The 25057-nt window shown below is 42.5% G+C and overlaps 1 protein-coding gene and 1 long non-coding RNA gene across 3 annotated transcripts; one reads left to right on the forward strand and one right to left on the reverse strand.

Moving 5' to 3' along the window:
• Nucleotides 1-251: 251 nt before the first annotated feature.
• LOC118413397 lies at nucleotides 252-8556 on the reverse strand. 2 transcript variants are annotated; one of them, XR_004830865.1, is made up of 5 exons: nucleotides 8314-8556; nucleotides 7946-8027; nucleotides 4583-4712; nucleotides 3955-4005; nucleotides 252-829 (listed from the first exon to the last, which is right to left on the reverse strand). It is a non-coding gene; the product is annotated as an uncharacterized LOC118413397 (long non-coding RNA). The 2 variants fall into 2 exon arrangements; XR_004830864.1 differs by lacking the exon at nucleotides 8314-8556 and having other exon boundaries at nucleotides 7946-8080.
• Nucleotides 8557-20165: 11609 nt separating this feature from the next.
• On the forward strand, nucleotides 20166-24657 carry LOC118413627 (low-density lipoprotein receptor-related protein 6-like). The gene is made up of 7 exons (XM_035817153.1): nucleotides 20166-20313; nucleotides 21163-21229; nucleotides 21600-21767; nucleotides 21996-22168; nucleotides 22629-22734; nucleotides 23135-23297; nucleotides 24426-24657. The coding sequence occupies exons 2-7, from the start codon at nucleotides 21166-21168 to the stop codon at nucleotides 24655-24657; spliced, it is 906 nt and encodes a 301-aa protein (XP_035673046.1). The 5' UTR covers nucleotides 20166-20313; nucleotides 21163-21165.
• Nucleotides 24658-25057: the final 400 nt, after the last annotated feature.

Below are 25057 nucleotides of genomic sequence, written 5' to 3' on the forward strand. Positions count from 1 at the left end.
GTCAATCAATGAGATCCTTTGGCTGAAAACGCTTTTAAAAATAACAACACAGGAGCATGGTTTTAAAGTAGTCCAGTTTTAGTCACCTTTCATATTGAAACATTCACCACCATTCCCTTGCTTAATGAGACGTGCACGTCTGGGAATTCTTATCAAACTTTATTTAATGTTATCTTAAATGTTATTCAATTGATAATCACCCAAATTGCCCTGCTGGTATTAGTAACGAAATGCGATGAATCAACGGTGAAAAGATTGTTTCAAACTTTGTTTTTATTTGTTGTATTTCCTCGGTTGGTCTTGCGTTTTTATGATGATAAAGTCTTTCACACAAGCATGAGGAATTTACCTGCCGGCGTTTCGGTACCTGTGTTGCCTAATCTCCAGGCAGATTTACCAGTGGCATAAGATAGAATCAAAGCTGGCCAAAGGGAGTCATCAGCCACTGATAGCGAAGCACACCGCTAGGCCGACTTCACTCCTCTGGCAGCTTTAGACACTACATCTTATGCTACCGCAGAATCTGCTTGGAGATTACTGTTGCCTCCCTCAGGGCAATGGTATCAGGGTGTACTTCTCACTGCTAGGTTTGCCTTTATTGTCTCGAGAAACGTAGCAGAAGTACCAGGAAAACAGGTAAACACCTCTTCGTGTATCAAAGCCTTTATCGTCTATTTATGTACCAACACAATGAAACTATCCCTGCATGCAATTCTGCATGCAAACAGGCGTGGAGCTGTGGTAGTCTGTGGAATGCAAACTCCACTATCCTTTCAGCCCATACCGGGGGGTAGTCCCTGGCGCCTCTCCATCTCCAGCTCCTGCAGGTCTGTTAGGACAAAGGAAGAAATGCCAGAGATGTAAGAAATGCTATTTTTTTTATTTTTTTGCATTTGGACAGACGAGGACAATGTGGCACTGCACTCAAGTTTTGTAACTTATATCAACAGTGCCACATACACGGTACAGACAGAAGGTAAAGATAGTCTTTTACCTCCCCGACCGAAGTCGGGTACCCATTTTTACACCTGGGTGTAGTGATGAAGGTTGTGTAAAGTGCTTTTCCCAAGGGCACAACGTCGGGGGCACGGTGGGGATCGAACTCAGAACCTCTAGATTCCGAGCCGAACGCTCTACCAGTTACGCCACGCCCGACGCCACAAAATACTAATTGCTACGTACGTGGCATCAGACGGTATCATAAGCTGGCAAAGGACCGTAGACGGCCTTGGAGTGTTCGGTGGCCAATGAACACTCATATGCTTCCTTTGCCACTGAGCTTATGATACCACTACACGAAAAAGCGAATATCTGGGTCGAATACTCCTGCATATAAACCCAGATATTCAAAATATGTGGCCGATAACGGGTATATGCCGTCCGCACACTTGGTATAGACGGACCTGCATATGACCCGGAGATTCACAACTATTAGTGTGCGGGACATATGGAGGCCGATAATGCCTGCATATGTGCCTGGCCATCCCGGTGCATGTCCCGCCCATGTCCGCTCATCCGCCCCAAATTTCCTGCATATGCCTGCCTATTCGGGACATGCACCCTTGTTAGCACCTAATTATCACCTAATTATCTCACCCTGGCCTCGACTAGAGCACCCTTTGTCATTGAAAGCAGCTTTGTTTTACTACCCTGCCCTACCTAGGATCCCCCCTCCCTGTAGTGTGTTTATTTTGCTTTTATTCTTTCTGAATGGTGAATGAATTTTCTTTATTTTTTCAAAGTATTTCTGGACAGTAGACTGTCCTGACGATTTCCTCCATATATTATGTGCTAGGATAGGAATGATGCTCCTTTTACGTCTTGTGAAGTTCTGCATTCCCGCTATCATACATTCTGTTGTCCACCCGTCTTCTGCACAGACTTTTGTTAGTCAGGAGCACAGCTGCGGCAAAATTTCTAAACGTGAACGTGAAGATTTGTGGTAACCATTGATCCATCGCGACACGGGTGGGCAGCCTCCACTGTCCACGGGGCCGAAGCAGAAATCACCCGAGCCAACCACGGCCTCCGGCAGCAACTTTTAAGCCAGTCCTACATGGCGACGTGTGACGTAGTCTCAAACCGTCCGCAAAATCACAACCGGGCATGTCAGTCGTACCCCACCGTACTCTACAGCGCCTGCCCGCGCGTAAGGCTGGATACTAGCTATAAAATTACAGTTGTTTAAAATTCCAAGCAGAATCCAATCCTTCCAGCGTAGGCAGTTCAAATTCCACGCGGCAAGATGTTGTTTAGTCTCGAGGTCGTATCATTCTAAATCCCTCAGTGTTCACTGACGTTGTCTGCCGTGCATGCAGATATCCAGCTATCGGGATCCGTTGCGTAAAAGCGCAACCTCACAGAAAGAAGTCTAGCTCTGAAATGCCAACTGTAAAATTTGAAAATGTTGACATGTGTGTTGATTGGTCCTTATTTTCAAACACCTACATGCTGTGTGAAATACAATTGGCTAGTTCTGATGAGTATTTGCATACAGACAGACACAATAGGTCGGGAGGTCCACTGTAGCTAAATTCAGCTTTTGTCACCTGGCCAGTTCACAGTCAAACAATACCCACAAGGAACTAGGTGAAAATTTGTTACTGTAATTGTTAATGATTTCATACATCAGTCTGGTAACAAACATATTGTTGTTGCAACAAGCATTATCCACAAGGATAAAAACGAATGAAGGCTTCCAATGCGAGCGTGGGTATATCATATACGCCATGTTTTCTTTTGTTTCAAAAGCACAACATTGGTCTTTAGACTGAAGCGGCCGTTTCATTGATAAGCTTAGGGCGTAAAATGACTACCCCACCATAGAATGGTGGAGAATGTTATCATCAAACGTGTTAGATTTTACTTAGAATGTCCATTTCTGGTATACGATGCCCTCAAAGTTATTTTTAGTGTTCGTTCTAGATAACAATTCATTGGAAAACGATGATACGCGCCATTCGTGCGTAGGCCTTTCTTTGTTCTTGTAAAACAATGCATTCGTTTATATCAGGCGTTTGTGAGTTTTGTTGACTGAAAATGCCAGACAAGTCAATAAACATCCGCTTGGAGAGTACTTTTATGTAAAGCGGATGTCCTTTACCAATCTTACTCAAACCTATTCTTATGACAAAGCATCATTACGTCTATCAATTCACACACAAGATGGTCTCTTGTTTGGCATTACTCAAGACGTGAGCAGGGGCCGCATATCCCCATACATGTCTAATTACCGGATGTGCAGGCATAAGCGGTAATATGCAGGACCCGCGCTTGTCATAACAGGATATGACTGCACATGCCCCGGATACACCAGGTTTCACGGGACATATGCAACCCCAAAAACGACCGGATATTCAAGTTTTCGTGTAGTGTACCATCTTATGCCACCGTAGGTTCTGCTGGAAGATTACATGAATTCGTCAGTGCGCGCGTTAACCTGGACTAGGATCTGCTTGGAGATTACAATTCCTGTAGAACTCAGAGAATTAATGCCAATCAGGATACATCTATACATATGTATATATACTGTCAGGCTTGACAATGTAAAATGCGATCACGTGCAGGTGCTTAAACTAGGTCAAACAAAACAAAGAAATACTAATTGCAAGCGGATTTGAGACAAAAGGAAAATAGACAATGATCTACGATATTGAAGTCAAAAACAGTTAAACGACATTGTGCGAAAGAACATCATGTCACCTTTGAAGTTATGACGTAATTTATCCAAGAAATACTGTTGTTTTTGTTGAAACTCCAGACCCCCCCCCCCCCCCCAAACACACACACACACACATACAAGTACAAAATGTATGTGGAGTGGTCGGACTCGGAGGAGGTCGGAGAGAGGGCAGCGGGAGAAAGTCTGAGAGGGACTACTGCTGTGAGGCAAGGACGTGAATATTAACAAGTGGAAACCGATATAATAAATACATCACAACTAAGTAAACGCACCTCGGTTCTCCTCGGCCTCCATCTCTCGCAACTCCATTTCCATGAGGTTTTCTGTTGGGACAAGAGATAAGATACAGGAGACGTTAAAAACACTGAAAGCAACCCGAGACAGACACATTTGAGATTTACGCCAATCAAACATTAGTGTACAGCATACAATGTGTACGCCATAGCTGTGCTGCCTAGCGTCTGCCTAGCATGCAGTCACAAAACACGTTGCAGCACAAACGTACATGTGATCTGGTGGGTAGTGTTGTTGACAATGGTTTGGTTTGATACAGATCTCCATTAGTGACTGATATGTCACTATAATGGGAAAAACAAAAAGAGTACTAGCTAGTTTCCTTTTTGAGAAAGGATCAACCAAATGTGTCCAGATATGTAGCTTGTTTTCTTCAGGACAAACCTGGTGTTTTACACCTTAAAGGTAACCTCCAAGCAGATCCTACGGTAGCATAAGACAGTATCAAAAGCAGCCGGAGGAGTGACGCCGGCTTAGGAGTGTGTTTTGCTACATGGCAAATGAACACCTCTTGGCTAACTATACTCCTTGGCCAGTTTGGTACTATCTTATGCCATTGTAGGATCTGCTTGCATTACTGGATCTGTGATACAAATAAAAACGTACCTTTCAGCCCGGCCACCAAGTCTTCTATATCAGACAGCAGCTCCTCCTCACGCCGTGAAGGCACGGCCGCGACCAGCACCACACAGCACAGGAAAAGAACACCACACAAGGCCAGCTTCATCTTCGAACTCTGAAGAATGAAATCCAAACAAAACTTCCAAGTTACAAACGATTCAGTCATATATACATGTGTGACGTCATGGTCGGGCGCTTGGGTCGCATTAAATCGATCCTGAGTTAAACATAACGATGCACGTATAGTTTTAGATAAAATACAAATGAAAATAAAAATAAAATGTTTGACCAGTTTGAGCACTGAAAGAACAAACGGGTGAAAGCGCTGTAGCCGGCCGGAATGCACCCCTAGTCAGAACGCACCCGAGTAAACTGTGGCCAGATCGCCTAGGGCAAGCAAGGAAAGTCGGGATGTAGGATGTAGAAGAACACAAAGAACTCATTCACACACCGCAATTATGAAGATAATTACAGATAATCATTGCTCTGGGCTCAGTACCCACACAAAGACTCATTGACACACTGTAATTATGAAGATGATTACAGATAATCATTGCTCTGGGCTGGTAATCACTTACTACATACACAAAGACTCATTGACACATCGCAGTTATAAAGTTGACTACAGATAATCATTGACCTGGGCCAGCTCGGACCATTACAAACTCGGCGCAAACTATGTAGCCTCTACCAGGCACCGTGGTTTGATGGTCTAATTGTCGAAATTGGACAAATAGAGTCACCGTACGCTAGGGGAGTCAGCCGGCCGAGAAGGTCCGTGGTTTGGAGAATGTCCCTACTTGGCCGGCTGACTCCCCAAGCGTACTATTTACTCTATTTGACCAATTTCTACAATTAGACCACCAAACCACGAAGCCTGGTAGAGGCTACAAACTATGGTCAAGACAACTGACAACCCCAACACTTCCGTTTTTGTGGAACTATTTCCCTACACGGTCGATTCACAGCCCAAATAAAACAGCAAATATTTTAGACGTCGTCAGCTAATTTTTTTAATTCTTTTTTTTATGGTTCTCCTGTCGACTCGACAGATGAGCAGGCAGACAGGCATTTTTACCTGTTTTGCCTGACCTGCACATGACTTTTTCTGGTGAAGGAGGGGTTGTGCAATTCCTTCTCCACCCTCTCGTCTACTAGAGCACTAAGTCTCACAGGGACACAACTGTATGTCATGTGTGAGACGGCTTCAGCAGATGCAGCTTTGTTATTCGGAGTATCCGTCTCCTAGGAGGACTTCAGACCAAAGATGTAAGGAGTTCCTCCTACTCCTGATCGTGCGACTCGTGTGTCATGGCGGGTGTGTCATGCCCGAACATGCCCCTAAGCCTGTCTCGGCCAACTAATAGCCATATCTGTTAATGCTGTTTTTTACGCGTGTTCCTTGCCAGACAGAAGACCATTCTCATTTGTGGTGCGTATGTTGTACTATCTCAAACTGGGTGCATTTGCATACTTCGGATAGTCGTTCGAATTCATGTGTGGTAACATTCGTCTTGTTATAGAAAATGTGGTTTGTGGTCCATTTGTCTTGTTATAGAAAATATTTCATGCTTTCGATTCTTGTTCTTGTGTAAATACTGGGTAACACCCCTTAGTGTTGGGGCAATCCACCCAGGGCGCAGTACTACTGTTTTATTGGCCGTTCCTCAGGTGTTGTAACACCTCTTTCTTGAACTTAACAGGATTGGCTTGAAGGGTGGCTGAATATGGTAGATTATTCCAGTCGATAATAGTTCTTGGGAAATATGAGTATTTGAGACAATCATTATTGGTCTTGATGAGTTTGTATGAGTTTGGGTGATTATGTCGAGATTACCTTGGGTTCAGCTGCAAATAGGAATCGACCGGCAGGGCTAGGAGACTTTGTCTAGATTTCTGAAGAATTGTAAGTCGATTGCTTTGGGTGGCCCATAAAATGTAGAAGGACTGGGGCGGTAAGTGTTCGACAGTGGTTTCCAGTGAGCAACATATCGTCCGAGCTCGAACATTCAGTACTAGAAATCCAGTGCTGAATCCAGTGCCGTCCAAGCACTGGAAACAAGTGATTAAAAAGGGGGCGAAGCTTTCGTAGTTTTGTTTTTATGCTTCCTTTCGGCAGTTAGTTCGGTCAAAGTCTGCTTGTAAACTTTTCCAACATCAAAAATGAGCGACAACCTACGGCGAATGTGACGTGCCGTGAATACCGCTCGAAGCCTGTTGACTATTAACCTGGAATCCAGTCCCTACATGGCTTGGGCGGCCTACGTAGCTACTGTAGGCTCTCTACGGGGCAGATAAAGCTTTCTGTCGCCGGGGTGATCGTCTGCACCCGGTAGATTGTTCACGCGGGAGGATTTTGCCCGTAGGATGGCTAATTTAATCTCCACCGTGCAAAACTCATACCGGGAGTGAAAGATTACCCCGGCGGCAGAAAGCTGCTCTTGTCCCGAAGGTAGCCCAGCCAATCCACGGTAGACTGAATTCCAGGTAATTTGACTGTTGAATAAGCCTATCTTTCTCGGCCATTGCGCCCCAATCCACTAAATAATGCGTAACTGTCAGGCTCGAGATTTTGAGATTTTGGTCCGTCACACGGCGCCGATTTTACAGGTAGGGATCGCGAACGGAGTTTTGTAGACATCAGTATGCTAGCATCGAGTTCGGATGGCCTCTTATATATGAATCACAAGATTGACAGTCAAAGATTAAAAAAAGCAACATGTAGTCTCTCATAAAGTCTCATTATTCTCTTGGAGTCTTCAATAAGGAAGTCTTCAATAAGGAAAATACAGAACGCTTCGTCGCTCTAAGTTCAGCTAAATTATGAAGTTAATTCGATCGGTACGCGAATACTTGAAGTGTACCACTTCGATCTCTACGTCACTATTCAAAAGTACAAGTGTAACAAACAGTGTGATTCAAATACTGCTTAACTGTCGATGCAAAACGGATTTAAGTCTTTTGGCGTGACCGTTTATTAGCGTCTGGGTTTGTGATCTGGCGGCACGGAGTCGGCGCGGGTTGGAATCCCGGGAGTCAGGATTTGTTTCTGTCTGTTTCTACTCCTTTCTTACAGTACCAATAACGGAATCTGCCAAGAGTAGCTTAGGGAATCGACCAATGATGGCGAATCATAGATGGCAGAATCATTACTATGACAAAATACGGAACCTTGCGACGATCTTGACAGCAAAATAGTTTGGCGGTAAAACGTCTAGAAACTGCATAAAGTTGGTCTGGAATATGAACTTTCTTCCTAAGCAAGCTAACAAACAAACGAAAAAAGAATTACAGCTGCAAACATGACACAACTTGCCGCTGTGCTACCACTACGGTGTTGCTACTCACCGAGTTTCTTGTCAGGTCAGTCAGGACGTTCGCGGTGAGACTGCAGTCTTCTGGAGATCTTCTTCAACTCTTCTTCTCGGGTCTGGAATCAGAAGTGCGGGAAACGGGATGGGCTGGGCTCTTAGCTTTTTAAGTGTTCCTGCACAGCAATTATGTGCATTTAAAAGGCCTATAATTATGACGACATTCCAACTGACGAAACTAGTTGTCTGCTCATCTGATGATGCAACTTCTCCATTGCTGGCGTGCAAAGCCTCAACCCGGCCCTTGCACGTATACGGAGTTTCAACACAACACCCACCCACGTAGGCATCCCCATTTGATGTTATGAATGGTATCCAGCTCTATGTACTTTAGATGTAGCTTACATTAACAGTGGTTAGCTCGGCTTGATATGATCAACAGTTAAAATCTTCCAACACCTGGCCTGTACTGCCATTGGCGTAGATTATGGGCTGATCCTAGAATGCTTTGGTGACGGCATAAAAGTCATGGCAACCAGTAATTACAGGTGAGGATGATGAGTCGGGCACTTTTGTTCCAATCTTATCATTTCTTTGACAACGCCAATAGTCCATTGGACACACAATTAGCTGAATTCAGTTTGGATTTGACCTTTAACGTTACAATCAATGGGAAGGAAAGAGATCACCACCAAAAATGTGTTCTAAGTACTGGAAAGAAAACTTTTTTGGACATATGTTGTAGTGCCAAAGGGCCTGGGCGTTTCCAACAACAAATCAAACTCCTTAGATGCTACCATACAAAAACAAGAAATCACACAAGCGATCAGTCAGCTAAAGAATAAGAAAGCCTCAGGCAGTGACTTGATTCTGAATGATTGATGAAGACCTTAATTGCATATTTTTGCCACACCGGGCTAAGTACTTAGTGCTTCTCACATCCTCGCAAAACCGCTGATCAAGCTATTCGATTTACTTCTCTCATCTGGACACTTCCCCCAACAATGGCGAGTAAGCCACATTGTTTCACTACATGAAAGTGGGCCCAAAAAGACCGGAACAAAAGAAGTCCAGGCTTACCAACTATCTATGAAAATAAAATCATTTCCCCAAACCAAGCTGGCTGCGGAAAACGCTTCGGAACGAATGACGACCTCATTGTAATCATAGATATCTAAATATACTCGACACTCTGATATCTTCATATATATATACTAACGCCAATCAACGTATGTTTGCGTGCTTTGTAGACTTTGACTTTGACTTTATTAGAATTGCAACAATACAATACATTTTACTCCAAGCACAAAACCCACTCAAGTTTGTTTGTTTGTTTATTCTTTATTTAACCAGGGTCAAAGCATGTCGCCTGACGGCGTTTTTGCAGAAAGTGGCACAATTCATTAACCACTGCCCCCAAAGAAGAAGTCAAACCCTATAATAGTAAACGTAGGACCTTATAGTAGATTAGAAACTAATACATGTATTATGTACTGAATGACTCTACTCTCATCTCGAGACTGTACGTGCCTTCGGGCATGATTTTGCAAATAAACTCTCTCTTTTAATACTATTCACGAATCTTTCGTACCCTATTTCCAATGGTATGTGTATGACAGTCTTTACTCTTTTGATTAGAAAAACAAAATTCTCAAAATCTTTTAGCTCATGTTCCAAAGTTCCGATATTTCGAAGCTTCAGTGCACAGATCACAGATGTTCGCACATAGACAGCATCAGACACTGTGGAAAAACTAAACTTTACTTAACCAACACTAAGATTAATTGGGACTTACCCCAAATTTTCAGCCGACTCCGTCAGCCTTGTTCACGGAATGGACCCCTCTGCTGTAACTTCCGGACGCATCAGACACGCTTCCATTGTTCTTCCTAACAAACACGGTTGGTAAGAAACCCTTTGAGAGAGGCCAATTAAGCCGATCTGCATTCCTCAATGGGCGCTTCAGGCAACTTAATTATTACTATTCATGAAGCTTTCGTACCCATTGGCGATGGTTTGAGTATGGCAGTTTTTATTCGTTTGATAAAAAGCAAAATTTTGGACACACCTGAAACGACATCAGCATTGTCAAAATCTTTTAGCTCAGGTTCCAAAGTTACGGGATGTTTCGAAGCTTGAGTGCACAGATCGATGTTCGCACACAGACAACATCCACGCTCGTACCCAGCGCCGCGAAGAAGCCATATATAGGTTTAGATTGTGGGCTCAACCAATACACAAATAAAACTATATGGAATCCACATCTGTCATTTTGTTTTGTTTTGTGTTTGTCTCAATTACCTTAGCAAATCGTAAGTTGTGTGACCATTCTGTGCGTCTCTATACAACGTGAGACTGTACCCCAGTTAGCTAGCGTTTTCTACAGTTACCGAGGCGAAAACAAGACGAAAGTTTACTATTTCGGGGGTAAAATGTTGCCACATTGGTGATACGTTATATCAAAGGGAACTTTAAAATGTACCTAATTTGGTAGCGCTGCGAGAGTGTTAGATTACCCCTCTAGATTGCCGAGAGGGGAGTTATGTCACGGAAGGGAGTTTGCTACGGTAGCGCGTTTGGCCTTCTCCGCGGACGCGTCCTGACGCGCCAGTAGCTCTCCTTCCCAGGTTTATATCGCTCCCCCCAGCATGCTTTGCGCGGAAAAGATACACTCGTACCCAGGTTACCCAGGACACAAAGACTTGGTAAACACGAAAGGCGCCCCGCTATGCTCAGTGGGCCCGGGGCGTGGATCTAATTAAAGGACGCTGTGGAGGAGCGTGGACAACATCAGACAAACCTCCATTGTTCCACCTGTTAAGCACAACTGATAAGAAACCCTTTGAGGGTGGCCAATTAAGATTCCTTTCATTCTTGAGCAGAACTGCTTTGATCATTGGAGGTTTATCTTCTTTTCCAGATTTGTTATTCTCGTGGTTCAGACTATTCCTTTATTCAGATACCCTTTAGCTTTATTTAGGGCTAGTCTACCAGGGTTCGAATGAAACAATGAAACATACATATACAAACGCAAATATATACACAAACATACATGTATATGTACAAACAGATAATAATAGATACACAAACATAAAAAAAAAACTAATGGCTTGAGAAGACATGGTACATTGCCTTTTTAAAGCGTGAGATGTTGAGCAGCGATTTGATGTGTGGTGGTAGGTCACATTCCAGACTGATGGTACGGTAGAGAAAAGTTCGCTTTTTAGTCTGTGACCAGAACCTCTGGTCGACAGACTTTTAGTTTTGTCTGGTTTTCGCGCGTTCGCAGCTGTATCTATATGTTCACATTGTCTGAATTCTATGTGGTTTGGCAGGTCCTCTGTACTGAGGTTGACGATGATGCACGTGGATTTTTTTTGGCGGCAGGTGGTTTTATTATGGATGTTATAAACATAACACCCCTACAAAATGTTCATCTTCCGGTGTATTGGTCCAGATTCCCTGTATGTGGGTCATGAGGTAATTGATACTGTCAAGCAGATACGTGGTTTTATCTGATCGTCAAAGTTAAGTCGCGTTCGCACCTATAACTGCATGTTCCCGTTGTCGCATACGTACGTTGTTTGGCAAGTCCTCTGTACTGAGGTTGACGATGATGCACGTTGTTTTATTTCTCGGCTGCCGGTTTTATTACGGATGTTATGAAAATAACACCCCTACAAAATGTTCATCTTCCGGTGTATTGGTCCAGATTCCCTGTATGTGGGTCATGCGGTAATTGATATTGTCAAGCAGATACGTGGTTTTATCTGATCGTGAGTTAAGTCGCGTTCGCACCTATAACTGCATGTTCCCGTTGTCGCATACGTACGTTGTTTGGCAAGTCCTCTGCACTGAGATTGACGATGATGCACGTTGTTTTTTTTCGCGGCTGATGGTTTTATTATGGATGTATAAAAATATCACCCCTACAATTTGTTCGTCTTGTGGTGTTTTGGTCCAGAGCCGCTTTGTGTGAGCCTTGCCATAATGAAATATTGCAAGCAGATGCGTCATGTTTTCTTGTCGTCAAACGCGCCTTCGCACCTGTATCTGTAGTTTCCGTTGTCGTATACGTTTGTGGTTTGGCAGGTTCTCTGCACAGTGTTAGACGATGACGCACGGTGTTTTTTTGTCGCGCTAGTTGCTTTCATTATGGATGTAATAATGTCAGATATCACCCCTTGAAATTGTACGTTTCACGATGTATTGGTCCAAGTCTGCTTATTCAAGCAGATGCGTGATATGTACAACAATTTTACGCGCGTTTTCATCTGTATTTGCATATTTCCGTTGTCGTTTTATCACGTTTACGCGCGGTCGTATTTGTATCTGTATGTTCTCTGTCTGAATCGTATGTGGTTTGGCAGGTCCGCTATGTACACTGAGGTTGTCGATGATGCACGTTGGTTTCTTTTGGCGGTGTGTTTCGGTTCTGGGCCGCTATGACAGTTATTCACCTCGTTCAGTTATTCACCTCATTCTCGATTTATGTTGGATATTTATTTTACCATTCACACAAGTTGCTCAAAATTTGTCAACATCTGTGACCAGCTGTGGCCAGCTGTGACGAGCTGTTCATGTTGTCAACAGCTGCGACCAGCTGGTCATGATGTGTATTATAACATCGATCTATTTTGAATATGACAGTATCACCTATTTACGGTAATTCTAAATAGCTGCGGGCCAATCGCCATTTACGCTTTAAATTAACATGGTTGGTACCTATATTATGATAATGCTGTCTTCATATATACTTGTACATCAGTCTCTTGTCCGACCTCCTTTACAGTGTGGCTGTGAGTTGACTTTTCGGTCTTTTGTGTGACGCTGAATTCCGCGTGTTGTTCAATATTACTTTATGCCTGGCACTGCAGTTGATGGTACTTTAAGCCCCGGTCACAAAGCGCGTACGATTTCTTGCGATGGTATATTCCGCATATCGTACGATGAGCGCAGTAAATCGCAGCAAAATCGTAAGCAAAATCAGCCATCGCAACGCATCGGATGGTGTTCAAAATTTTTCCAGCGTCGTACGATTTTTCACTTGTGTCTCTTTTGAATAGCCGCCTGGCCGCTTTTGTGCTTCTTAAACCAACAAAATGTGGACTTACCTGTTGAATACCTTCCTATAATATATTTAACTGTAAAAATAAATTTAAAAAGACCATGACAACAAGAGCATTACAAGAAAAGTTCAAATCAAGCGTGAGTACTGGTATGATTATCTCGGCCTGCTTGCCGGCTCTACGTGTCAGGCTCTTTCGAAGATCGTATCATGATATGCTATCAACAAAAAGATGCCATCATACAAAAATCATATCATAAGCATTATATCATATATATTTCCGACTCATAGAGCCTGCTTTTATGTTCGAGCCGGTCCCCATGGTTATTACGATTATGGTAAACTGACCCAAGACCGACGAGAGCTGAGATTTGATCTAATTATAAACTCGCGTGCATGAAGTGATCAAACAATTGTCTGCATCACCTGTGCGGGGCGCGCTATTCTCTGGTTGCGACTGTGGCAGTTGCGACTGATATATTTTCCCTTTTCGTCAATATCCACAATATCAGGGAAAACTGAAACCATCACAACATGCTAACAATTCATAAATCTATAACCTCATCAGTAGACAAAAATTGCCGTAATGAAGTCTGCTATGGGGGCAAATAAAATCTTACGACGATAGCGAAATTTTGAACATGTTCAAAATCCATTTCAGCTCTATTTTTCGCCATACAACGCTCCCCGATTTACTATGATTCACTGCGATTGACGCAGGCACGCTCTTATGACCTCATCGTACGATGCACTACGCGCTTTGTGACCGCGGCTTTATATACTTAAACCATTGCTTCCGATTCTCCCCCGACTTACGACGCACTGCGCTTATCCTGCGCATCGGAAGGAATCGCAAGGAATCGTACGCGCTTTGTGACCGGGGCTTAACTGATTTTTCTTGCACTATGCTGTTTTCCCCTTGCTCCGGCATTGTGCCTTTATTATTGAGGTTGGGATCACATATTATAGTAAAAAATAATTTGCGTGGTTGGTAGCCGTTGAACATCCATTGATCTACCAGGCTGATCAAACTACAAGTATTTTCCAGTGGAAGACTTACTTAATTTGGCAAAACTGTCTCAAGACACAGCACAAGGATCTTTCCACCATCACAAATGTTGGGATGCATTTTCCACTTGGTATGACTTGTGAGGTATAGCACATCAGTATCTGTATAGCGTCACATATTTAAGAAGCATTTGCGAGTTTTGTAATGCTCAGTAAAGGATCACAGTTCGTAGCGCGTCCTCGGGAAGGTTTTCCAGATACGCCATCCCTCCGTTGTCACATACTGTAATTGACTTTGTCTTCCAGTACCAAACTTTCACGGTCTGAGAACATTTAACTTGTTCTCGGAACTAAATGTTCACGGTGGCAGCAGGTGCGTGTAAAAAAAGACTCTTGTACTCTTTGTTGTCGGTAATGATAAGGTCACGTAACAGTCCTCATTAGGGCTGGGTACCGGTACAGAAAATTCAGGTCCAGGTTCAGGTCCAAAGGTTCAGGTCCAGGTCCGGACCTGAACCTGGACCTGATTCAGTATGACTCATACCAATGGTCCATTTCACTACAAAGAAATCTGTTTGGTGGAATATTAGACTTACACTGGCATTTTAAAATCCTACAACGTTAACTGTACTTGTACGATTGGCTGTAAAACTTGGTAGAAATTACTATAATCTGTACTCTACTTCACTCTTGTTATTTTCTTCCACCTGCAAGCGCCAAAACGTGTGAATGCCTGATAAAACAATTTGTTAATTTTCTAATCGGTCCAACATCGGGTCCAACATCCGGTCCACCTAATTTTTTCAGGTCCAGTTTTTCTGGACCGGTCCAATAAGAAAAACCGGTTTTGTACCGGTACGCTGTACCGATACCCAGCCCTATCCCTAACCATAGTATTGATCAAACTTTTGGGGGCTTCTGTCAGATTGTTTTAACATTACGTGGCTCATTGTAGCGATGTTTAAGGTTTCATGTCAGTCATTGCCCGACAATAACCGGACAAACACAGCATTTCAACCTGCTGACGTACAGAGTCACCCAGCACTCTAAACAATGGTGTGGAAAATTCCGCTTTTGTCTTTGTTCAACTGGTTTAATGAAGTGTGTCATAATGACTGAACAGTCATCGCTTCATTATGTACTTTCAATACGTTAAACCAGACCTAGAGAATACTATCAATTGATAGTCCTTTCGTCATTATATGTATCATTCTAAGTAAGTAGGTACTCTCGATCTCTATACGCCAGCCACGACCCAGGAAAACTACGTATTCCCCTAAATATGCACGATGGTCCAAAAGGGCATGAAAAATCCCCACTTGTGGGACATGAATATTGATGTTAATTAGGTGTCAATCACTGTTGTCTCCATTGGAAACTGTCCGTGATTGGTTGAAAATTTAAAAGGCGGGCCGTAGTAATGTTTATGTTACGATATCTCCCCTGTGTCAACGTCGCTATTCATATGCGTTACCTGCCGCTGGTTTCAATTGTTATTACATTAGCACGTTTTAACAATACCAATTCGTTGCCTGACTCAAAACCAACAGGATTTTCAGTATAGTTTTGTCCATCTTATGGTCAAAATACCCAAAGATATTCCATCATCAAAAAAATATATATATCAGTCAGCTCGCCGCTGGTGAAGTTGGACGATTTACTAGTGCTGGGTTTCGACGGCAAAAGATTCAACATGGCGCTAGTAGTAGTAAAATATTCCAAACTGAACGTATTTGTAATATAAACAGCTTTACCAAGCCACTTTTCAGCGACAAATTATTAACAGGATACGGTTTGAAAGTTCCTTCCGATAAAATAGAACAAGATAGCGCAACAGTTGGAACGTTTTGGTTGCACCGAGCGCCACTGTGCTCAAATAGAAGACACCATTTATTAAACTCACAGTCCATGGCCAGTCCCAGTTTGTATGTTTTTCTCTCCAATCATTGCCCAGGTTGTAGACCAACCTTAAAGTTTATTTGTAATCCTGAACTGGCATTTTAGACCTTTTCAAAAAGGTGCTTTGTAAATTGTTACGAATTACCGACGCCGTCAGTTCTTGACTACAATCATCCCGCTTGGGTAACATCATTTGTAGCAGCATGGGTGAGTTGTACATTAAAAAAACACAGGCACCATTTATTTTGAGACCAATTATCTAATTGAGTCACATATTCTTTGAAATGTGTTCTGGTCATTTTGAAAAAAAAGTCCTGAGATGAATTAACTAACGTTCTGTTTAGTTTAATAAAGAAAACAATCCGAAACCGCACGCAACATTTCCCACCACAATACAGTAGACTATCCCATTGACCTGAGATGAACCGGCGGGCGCCATGTCTGATTTCCCAAGCGGTCACGAAAACTCGACCCAAAAACAGAATAAAGAAGGAAAAATACACAAGCATACACAAAACACACACAACTTAGGACGATGAAAACTTAAGTTTGATTCATGTAACCGATGCCCAGAATATAGTTGCGTTTAATACACAATCAAATCAAATTACGGAACGATAGTGAAAAAGTGGTTCGTCCAAAACTAGCTTAAAACAAGCAGCTTTGACCAAAACTCCTTGCTTGTAACTTACAGGGCAAAAATACTGAATACACACACCAAACGATTTCAGAGACTTTGATTTACAGTTGAAAACCCCGCTCCCAGCACAGGCACAAATAGATGATTTGCATGAAAGTGCCCGCGAAGACAAAGGGGCGCTAATAAGGCTCTGTCATCTATGCCAAAACCGCCTCATTATAGCTTCAAAACATCTCTTTTTCAGCGTGGAAACACTGAATAAAGTGCACATTTCATATTTTGACCGATATCTTCCGATCCTACCGATAAAATGAAACAAAAACTACTCCTTTTGAAAGAGGAAAAGCCGCCCGCCATCTTGGTTTTCGTATTTGTTTTTCTATCGGTGCGTTCAGGAATTATGGGAGAAAAAAGGATCGGTAAATATGAACAGGATTTTAAATGTATCAGACATAAGAAACTACACAGTAGAAATTGATTTTAGAAAGTTTGAGCTTAGATAAGGGTATAAATGTTTGATTCCAACGTAAATGAGAAAAAAAAGTCGGTGGGGTTCAGAGTTCGGCGACCGAAAGTGACTTTTGCCACGTCCCGTAAAAGCGGGGATTTGAGCACTGTATTACACTGACATTTTTAAAGTTTTACGTCGTTTCAAGGCTGACATTTTCATGTATCATGTATATACTTTTGTTAATTTATATCATAAACTAGTCGATCGTAATCTTGGGAAATACTTCTGCTGCTTTCTGTATATATGCCGTGCGGCACTTCAGACCCGCCTGTGGGTGTGGCCTATTAGCATAGCAACGAGAAGAATAGCCTAGCAACGGACCAGCGTGATGAGACTTAAAGTTACACCAGGTATCAAAATCATTTAGCTTAACAAGACAACACTACAAATCTTAAAAGAGAAACTGGTTGTGCTGTTTTTTGTTTTCTTTTTGTTCCTTGTATTACGATTCAGATGTATAGTAAAATACTAGTAACAATGGTGGTGCCTCGTGTGTGTGAAATTCTATGGTTCTCGTGGAAACTTTACTTACTTTTGACTGGTCACCTGGGCGAGTGTACAGGGCGACACTTGACCGGTCATCAGTGGTCATCACACGGTGTGCTGACCGCTGGTGACCGGTCAACTGTCGGCCTGTAGACCCGCCCAGCTATGAACGTGGCCGTGGAAAGTTCCATCACTGTTCGGGGTTAGCGGAGTTCACGGGTTTAATGAGCTGTGTAATTAGGACCTATCGGACAAGTACAGAATTAAACCTGCTGACGTACAGAGCCGCCCAGCACTGAACAATGGCGTAGAAATTCCGTGTTTGTCTATGTTCGACGGTTTAACCTTTGTGTGTGATATTGCGCAAACAGTCAAAAACATAGTCAACTTGTATGTAGACACAATGTTCAGAAGCAAGGTACAGTCCCGTATATCCAGTATTATCTCATAGAAATATGCCCATCATCCTGAACCATGTTAGTGTCGGGGTTTTCTGTCATATTGTTAAAACATCACGTGGCTCATTGTAGCGATGTTAGGTTTCCTGTCAGCCATTGCCCGACAGTAACCGGACAAATGCAGAATTAAACCTAGCTGCTGAAGTACAACCGCCGCCCAGCACTGAACAATGGTGTGGAAAATTTCGTTTCTGTCTTTGTGCATTGGGTCTAATGAAGTGTGTAATATTGACCTACCAGTCGAAATCACTTAAGCTGTGTTACGTGTCTTACTTAAAATAACTTTAAATGTCATTTTCTCTCCTTATTCATTAATGTTCTAATGTTTGAGTCCCTCTGCACTGTCAGTGCAGTGGCGAATAAATTAAATGACTAGAGAATACAATAATAAATTAATCACACTGTTTGCTACATCGGCTTATCTGTACATATTTCATAAAGCACATTCAAACCCATACACAGTCTCAGGGGGCTTGAAGGAACTTGTTGCAATGGAAAGGTGGCCACTAGGAACTTAATTAGAGGAAACCTGTTTTTGCCTATGCCAAAACAGGCAAAAACATACTAGTTAACTTGTATGTAGACACAAATACTCAGAAGCGAGGTATAGTCCCGTATATTTAATATTATCTCATAGAACATTGTGCATCTTCCTGAACCATGTTAGTGATCAAACTGCCGTGGGTTTCTGTCAGATTGTTCAAACATTGCGTGGATCATTGCAGCGATGTTTTAGGTTTCCTGTCAGCCATTGCCCGACAGTAACCGGACAAATACAGCATTTAAACTTAGCTGCTGACGTACAGAGTCACCCAACACTGAACAATGGTGTGGAAAATTCCGTTTCTGTCTTTATTCAACGGGTTTAATGAAGTGTGTTATATTGACCTACCAGTCGAAATCACTTAAGCTGTGTTACGTGTCTTATTTAAAATAAATTTAAATGTCATTTTCTCTCCTTATTCATTACTGTTCCTATGTTTGAGTCCCTCTGCACTGTCAGTGCAGTGGCGAATAAATTAAATGACTAGAGAATACTAAATTAATCATACTGTTTCCTCCATCGGCTTATCTGTACATATTTCATAAAGCACATTCAAACCCATACACAGTCTCAGGGAATTTAAAGGAACTTGTTACAATGGAAAGGCAGTCGCTAGGAACTTAATTAGAGGATCATTAGGAAAACCTGTTTTTGCCTATGCCAAAACAGGCAAAAACATACTAGTTAACTTGTATGTAGACACAACTACTCAGAAGCGAGGTATAGTCCCGTATATTTAGTATTATCTCATAGAACATTGTGCATCTTCCTGAACCATGCTAGTGATCAAACTGTCGTGGGTTTCTGTCAGATTGTTAGAACATGGCGTGGATTATTGTAGCGATGTTTTAGGTTTCCTATCAGCCATTGTCCGACAGTAACCGGACAAATACAGGATTTAAACTTAGCTGCTGACGTACAACCGCCGCCCAACAATGGTGTGGAAAATTTCGTTTTTGTCTTTGTTCATTGGGTCTAATGAAGTGTGTTATATTGACCTACCAGTCGAAATCACTGTGTTACGTGTCTTACTTTAAATAACTTTGTTAAATGTCACTTTCTCTCCTTTTTCATTACTGTTCTTAATTATGTTCGCGTCCCTCTGCACTGTCAGTAGTACGGCGCTTTCTTAAATCTTGTCTCGAATAACTTACTAGAGAATACAAGAATAAATTGATCATACTGTTTCTTCAATCGGCTTATCTGTACATATTTCCTAAAGCACATTCAAACCCATACATAGTCTCAGGGGACTTAAAGGAACTTGTCACAATGGAAAGGTGGCCACTAGGAACTTAATGATAGGATCATTAGGAAAACCACTAAAAGTGTCCACGTTGACCAGGTCAAGTGGTCCTTATGCAGAGATGAAGTACAGGTTTGACTATCCAAACAGAATTTATTTCGATAGTTTAAAAGACATCCCTAATCAAAGATCAGCGTTCAACTGCTGATTTGCATACATAAGTACTGAAGGGGTCGTTGATCGGGCGTGGTGGAAGGGTAGGGCACCTTGATCCATATTTAGATCATATCATGATCTCATCTATTCGGATAAAAATATCTGTATGTCGTGATATTCGGTCACCGAGAAAAAAATAAAAGGGCGACCATCGCGGTACTCTTGTCAGAAGAACATTCGCAACGCGACAGTTCAGATTTGCATCTTCATTGAGGTAGAGAACGTCCCTTCACACAGGTGGTACACAGCCAGGAAACGACGAGTCTACCATACCACACATCAAGTTGGCCGATAGGATTCCCCCCAAACACTCTCGGCAACAAGTAAAGGTATGATTAAGGTAAACTTTTCTATGCTGAGCAAATACCAGGGCTAGACAGTGATCTTACATGTTCATTATGACACCCACGTTGACGCTTCATGGTGTAACGTTAGAGAAACGGCGGACTTTTTGTACAATTTTGGCGCCAAAAATGCAAATAATCTGAACTTACAGAAATCTCCATTCAGATTATTGATTGATTTTGTCAACATATTCGCGTCATTTTCCACATTTCCACACTTTGCAAGCCTCTCGAAGTCCCCGGGTTTTTGGTAGCCAGACAAAATGGCTGACAAAACTTCAGCGGTGGTGAGACATTTACATTTATACGCTGTTAATAAGCACCGTGTAGATTCCACTTATAATGTAGAAAAATAGGAAAAATAGCGGTCACTTTGAATGTTCTCAGAATCGGTCGGAATTTGAAATACTCACATTTGACCTTGTTTACGTGCTACTTTGCTTTCACATTATCAGCAAAGTGTGAAGTCTTTGTCTGTCGACGGCCATATTGTAAGCTTTCAAACAATATCAGTATGTGAGATAACAATAAAGGCGAGGCATTATTGGCAAAATGGTATCAAATTGGGCGCAGGCAACACCTGCATTTCACAATAATAGCCTAATCTCAGGAGACATTGCGGAAAACATCTATGAAAATATTTTTGTATCGTGTTTGCTGATATGTCTTTATCAACGCGCCGCCTCGGCATTGTCATTCTCCCCTTGCCATGAAATTTAAACTTGGTTTCTAGTGATTGCATCACTTCGATACTTATACTTTTGATTTCAAAAGTATGATAGGGAACCATAAGCAATTTGAATGAAAACTAATTTTCTACCCTCTTCTGGGTAGGCTATGGTGTGGCCCCGCAGGAGGATCGTGCTGCTGGTGTGGGCAGTAGTAACCGTACCCATGCTTTGTAAGTATACCAGTCATTTATTTGATTTTTGATTTAACATTATAAGTATCATGCAAACATATTAAACTTCTAGCAACAACTCATGTATTAAAGTTTTCGAAATCAAACTAGATAGTTTTTAAGGGAAGCAAGCGCTAAAACCAATACGTTCATTGCTTAGAAATGTTTGAATCGAGTCTATGTTGAGATCAGCAATATGATTATCAATCTAGATGGTCCGAGATGGTGTTGTTAAAACAAGCGAACAACGATCGTTTTCAACGTCTTTTTTTTCAAATTGTGTAGAATGGTTATCTAAGCGCTGACCAATGCCATTATTACTTGCACTTTCATTCATCTTTACAACGTGCCTGCTTCAATTTGCCTCCAGGTGACCAGACAGTCGCAATGGACAGTGAAGGTTCCGACACCGACTTGCCACCTGACGAGGCAGCTTTGTTCGAATCTACCGATGGTGTCAAGAAAGCGGTGATTGTGAAGGGTGATATGGACACCTTACAGCTCGGCGAGCCTGTGGACAGCGAAGACAAGCCCACGGGTAAGGTTTGGCGACATATTATGGCGTTCTGCTGAGTATCTTTATTGACTTTTATTGACCATAACCACTTGGCAACCTATGCAACAACAAAGCAACCATCAGCCAACCATATCCAATATACATTGCTCCGATTTTTTGGGACGTTTAATTCCTGTTGGAAGGAATATAAAGTGATATGTTTGAGACAGAGACATTATTGTGTGATTGTTCTGTTCATCTGACTTGCAGGAGCAAAAGCCCCCGGACGAGGACAGACACTGATCATAGTGGCTGATCCAAGAGACAGGACTATAACTCGGTTGACCCCGCACCCGTTCCTTCCCACTGGCTATTTCCAGTTTCTTCAGTACATCATTGGTAATGGCGTACATAAGCCAACAGCTGTGGACTACGACAGAACGGTAGGTTTTCAATACACGCAGTTGAGCTTTCTCACTGTACGGGTCATCAGGGTTACCAAAACTAAAAGTGCCGTTTGATATTGCTGTAGGAAAGTGGATGTTGGTCTGCAGCTATATGATGACCATCCAATTGACTTCACATGTTGGTAGCACAATGCTAAACTTTCTTCCAACACAAAGGTATACACGAATCTGTGTATACGTTTGTGTAGGGAAGAAAGTGTGGCACTCTACTAAACTAATGAACTTTCATTGTGACTTGACACGCTTTTATATGCTTTCGGCCGGGCAGCCTATCTAGCCAAAAAAGTACATTTTTTTATCGTGTCCTGAATTTATTTTCGTTGTTTTTTTTAGAGCAGATTGAAGCACTTGCCTATTTTTGCTCCTGTAAACGTCACGCAGAAACTACTTAACAATGCGACGGCAACCATATGTACTCATTCCCCGCCTTTCATAGGGGGATTTCATCTACTGGACCAGTGTTAATGGAGCGGATAGTGTTGTGGCCCGTTCTCCCTACGCAACTGGACCAGGGTGGCAACTTGATGGAGAGCTGGCATCAGGTATGTGGTCATAAAAATGCTTCATTATTTAGCTTGTTCTCTTTATATTCTAAACCCATTAGTTTCACATGCGGTTGATGTGTCCCGTGGCTTATCGTAGAATGTATGGTTTGTTTCGATTTTATTGTATGTTGCTTTAAACATAAACCAGGGCCTAAACCAAGATATGTACAAAACACGTGTTTTTGTGGAACTTTGTTCAGACAAGAATCCAATTTATCGTCATGCTTTAAAACGACGAAGGCACAATTGTGCTCTACCGGTTAACTATGAAAGAGATAAGAGAACAACCCCGGCCCATGATAATTCCAAGTTCAGGGAAACATTTCGAACCAAATTGCTTGCTTTTACAGCAACCATTGAACTTAGCTGAACTGATTGTCGTTCTTACGTTGTCCAGAACCAGAAGGCATTGCCGTGGACCCCATTTCCAGGAACCTGTACTGGACAGACGCCGGTACAGACAGCATCATCGTCTCCCGCTTGGACGGCAGCTTCAGGAAGTCCCTCATAACCCAGGGGCTGGACGAACCCAGGGCGATCGTAGTGGATCCCAACTCGGGGTAAGTACATTTTTTTTTCGTTTTCTAGTAAGTGTACTTATGTTGATGGAAGTGCTGCCCCTACGGCCGGTGAGGTGAGGTGAGGTGAGGAAGTGTACTCGAAGACTTTCAACATGTAACTTGTGACATCATATCTTAAAGGTACAGTCAAACCTGCCCAAGCGACCACCTCTTCTCAGCGACCACCTGGCCATTTCGACCGCTTTTTCTCGGTCCCATTTTTTTTCCCCATTGACATAAGCATTAAGCGGCCTTTTCTCAACGACCACCTGGCCAACGCGACCGCCCAAAATTGGGACACATAACGACCGCGTCATTTTCAACCTTGATTTTTGATGATAACTACAGCGATTTTGTACCGAAATCGGCCAGTTTACGGCGGATTTTGACTGCCATTACGATGTTATGTTTAGAATAAAGATGGCGAAGGGCAATGGGTTGGTCAATGGGGCCGTCTACAGTAATATGAGAGGGAATTTCGTTGTAAGAAAATCCTAATTCAGTTGTTACAGAAGTTTTTTTTAATATTTACCATTATAAAGTGAACGAATGCTGAAACGCATATAGCGTCATATACCTTGTTAAGAAAGATATGTGTATCTCATACCTTTTTAACAAAATCTGTATGAGTGCTTTTGTAATTGTCCAACTGTACTGTACATTCACCCGTGGGTAAGTACGCTATCGGGACGTACCGGGCATATCTCCGCCGCATCGAATTCGAAAGGTACACTGTCGTTATTTCAGGGGATGGGACATACAGATACGGCGATCAAGAACACAGCGACGCATAAAGGTTTGTATGGTAACTGACAGCATCAGCATGAAGTTCCGTTACTGTCTAAAATGTTAGTGTACAAATATTGAGCTTTACTGTATCGTCTAAAAGCTTGGGGTTGAATTTATATCGGGCATGTTTTGAGTCGATACTCTTCTCAGCGACCACCTGTCCAAATCGACCGCTTTTTTTCCGGTCCCCCGGGTGGTCGACTTGGGCAGGTTTGTACGTATAATGTCATAAGTGAAAAGAAACCAACTCTGAAATTCCAATATTGACACTATCATTGAGAAAAATAAAGCAGTGCTTATCATGGTTAGACGAAAATTCTAAAACCTCTTCCATTATAGTTGGATGTACTGGACCGACTGGGGAAGCCCCCCTAGGATTGAGCGTGCGCGAATGGACGGTACTCAGAGGTCTGTTATCGTCAACGTTGTGCAGGGCCAATGGCCAAACGGACTGGCTTTGGACGCAGTAGGTCAGTGTAGTTTCTGCAACATAGTGTTAGCAGACTTCGGCTTTGTGGAAAGTACTAAACGTATCAAACGCACTATGCAGGACAAGATAGACCGACCTTAAAATAATACCGGCAATTAATGTAGTACATCGTCGAGTCGTCTGAGTTTACGTTGACATTATCTGTAAACATGCCGCAGCAAACCGGCTGTACTGGAGTAATGGAGGAAGTGGTCAGATCTGGACATCTGGAGTGACCGGCAGCAACCCGAGGAGGATCTTCACACACACAGACAGAAGCCTGTTCGGGATAGCTGTGGATGAGAGATATCTGTACTGGACAGCTACCAACGACCCTGGCGTTCACAGGTACGCAGTCTCATCATTCAGTGAAACTCAATCAGTAGTCTTTGTGGATAAAGGTTCGTGGATGACAGTTGGGCAACTTGTGTTTGCAGGATCAGGAAGTCGACACTGCGAGGATACGAAAAGATCCATGCTGCACACTTCAAAAGCCTGCATG

Source organism: Branchiostoma floridae, chromosome 4 (genome assembly GCF_000003815.2).
Source record: "Branchiostoma floridae strain S238N-H82 chromosome 4, Bfl_VNyyK, whole genome shotgun sequence".
Taxonomy (NCBI): Eukaryota; Metazoa; Chordata; class Leptocardii; order Amphioxiformes; family Branchiostomatidae; genus Branchiostoma; species Branchiostoma floridae.

Excerpts from the sequence above, each read along its gene's own strand:
- LOC118413627 (XM_035817153.1), top strand. The coding sequence starts at position 21,166 with ATGGTGTGGCCCCGCAGGAGGATCGTGCTGCTGGTGTGGGCAGTAGTA. Across the intron at positions 22,735-23,134 it reads TGATGGAGAGCTGGCATCAG|AACCAGAAGGCATTGCCGTG; the intron begins GTATGTGGTCAT and ends TACGTTGTCCAG. Across the intron at positions 23,298-24,425 it reads GTAGTGGATCCCAACTCGGG|TTGGATGTACTGGACCGACT; the intron begins GTAAGTACATTT and ends CTTCCATTATAG.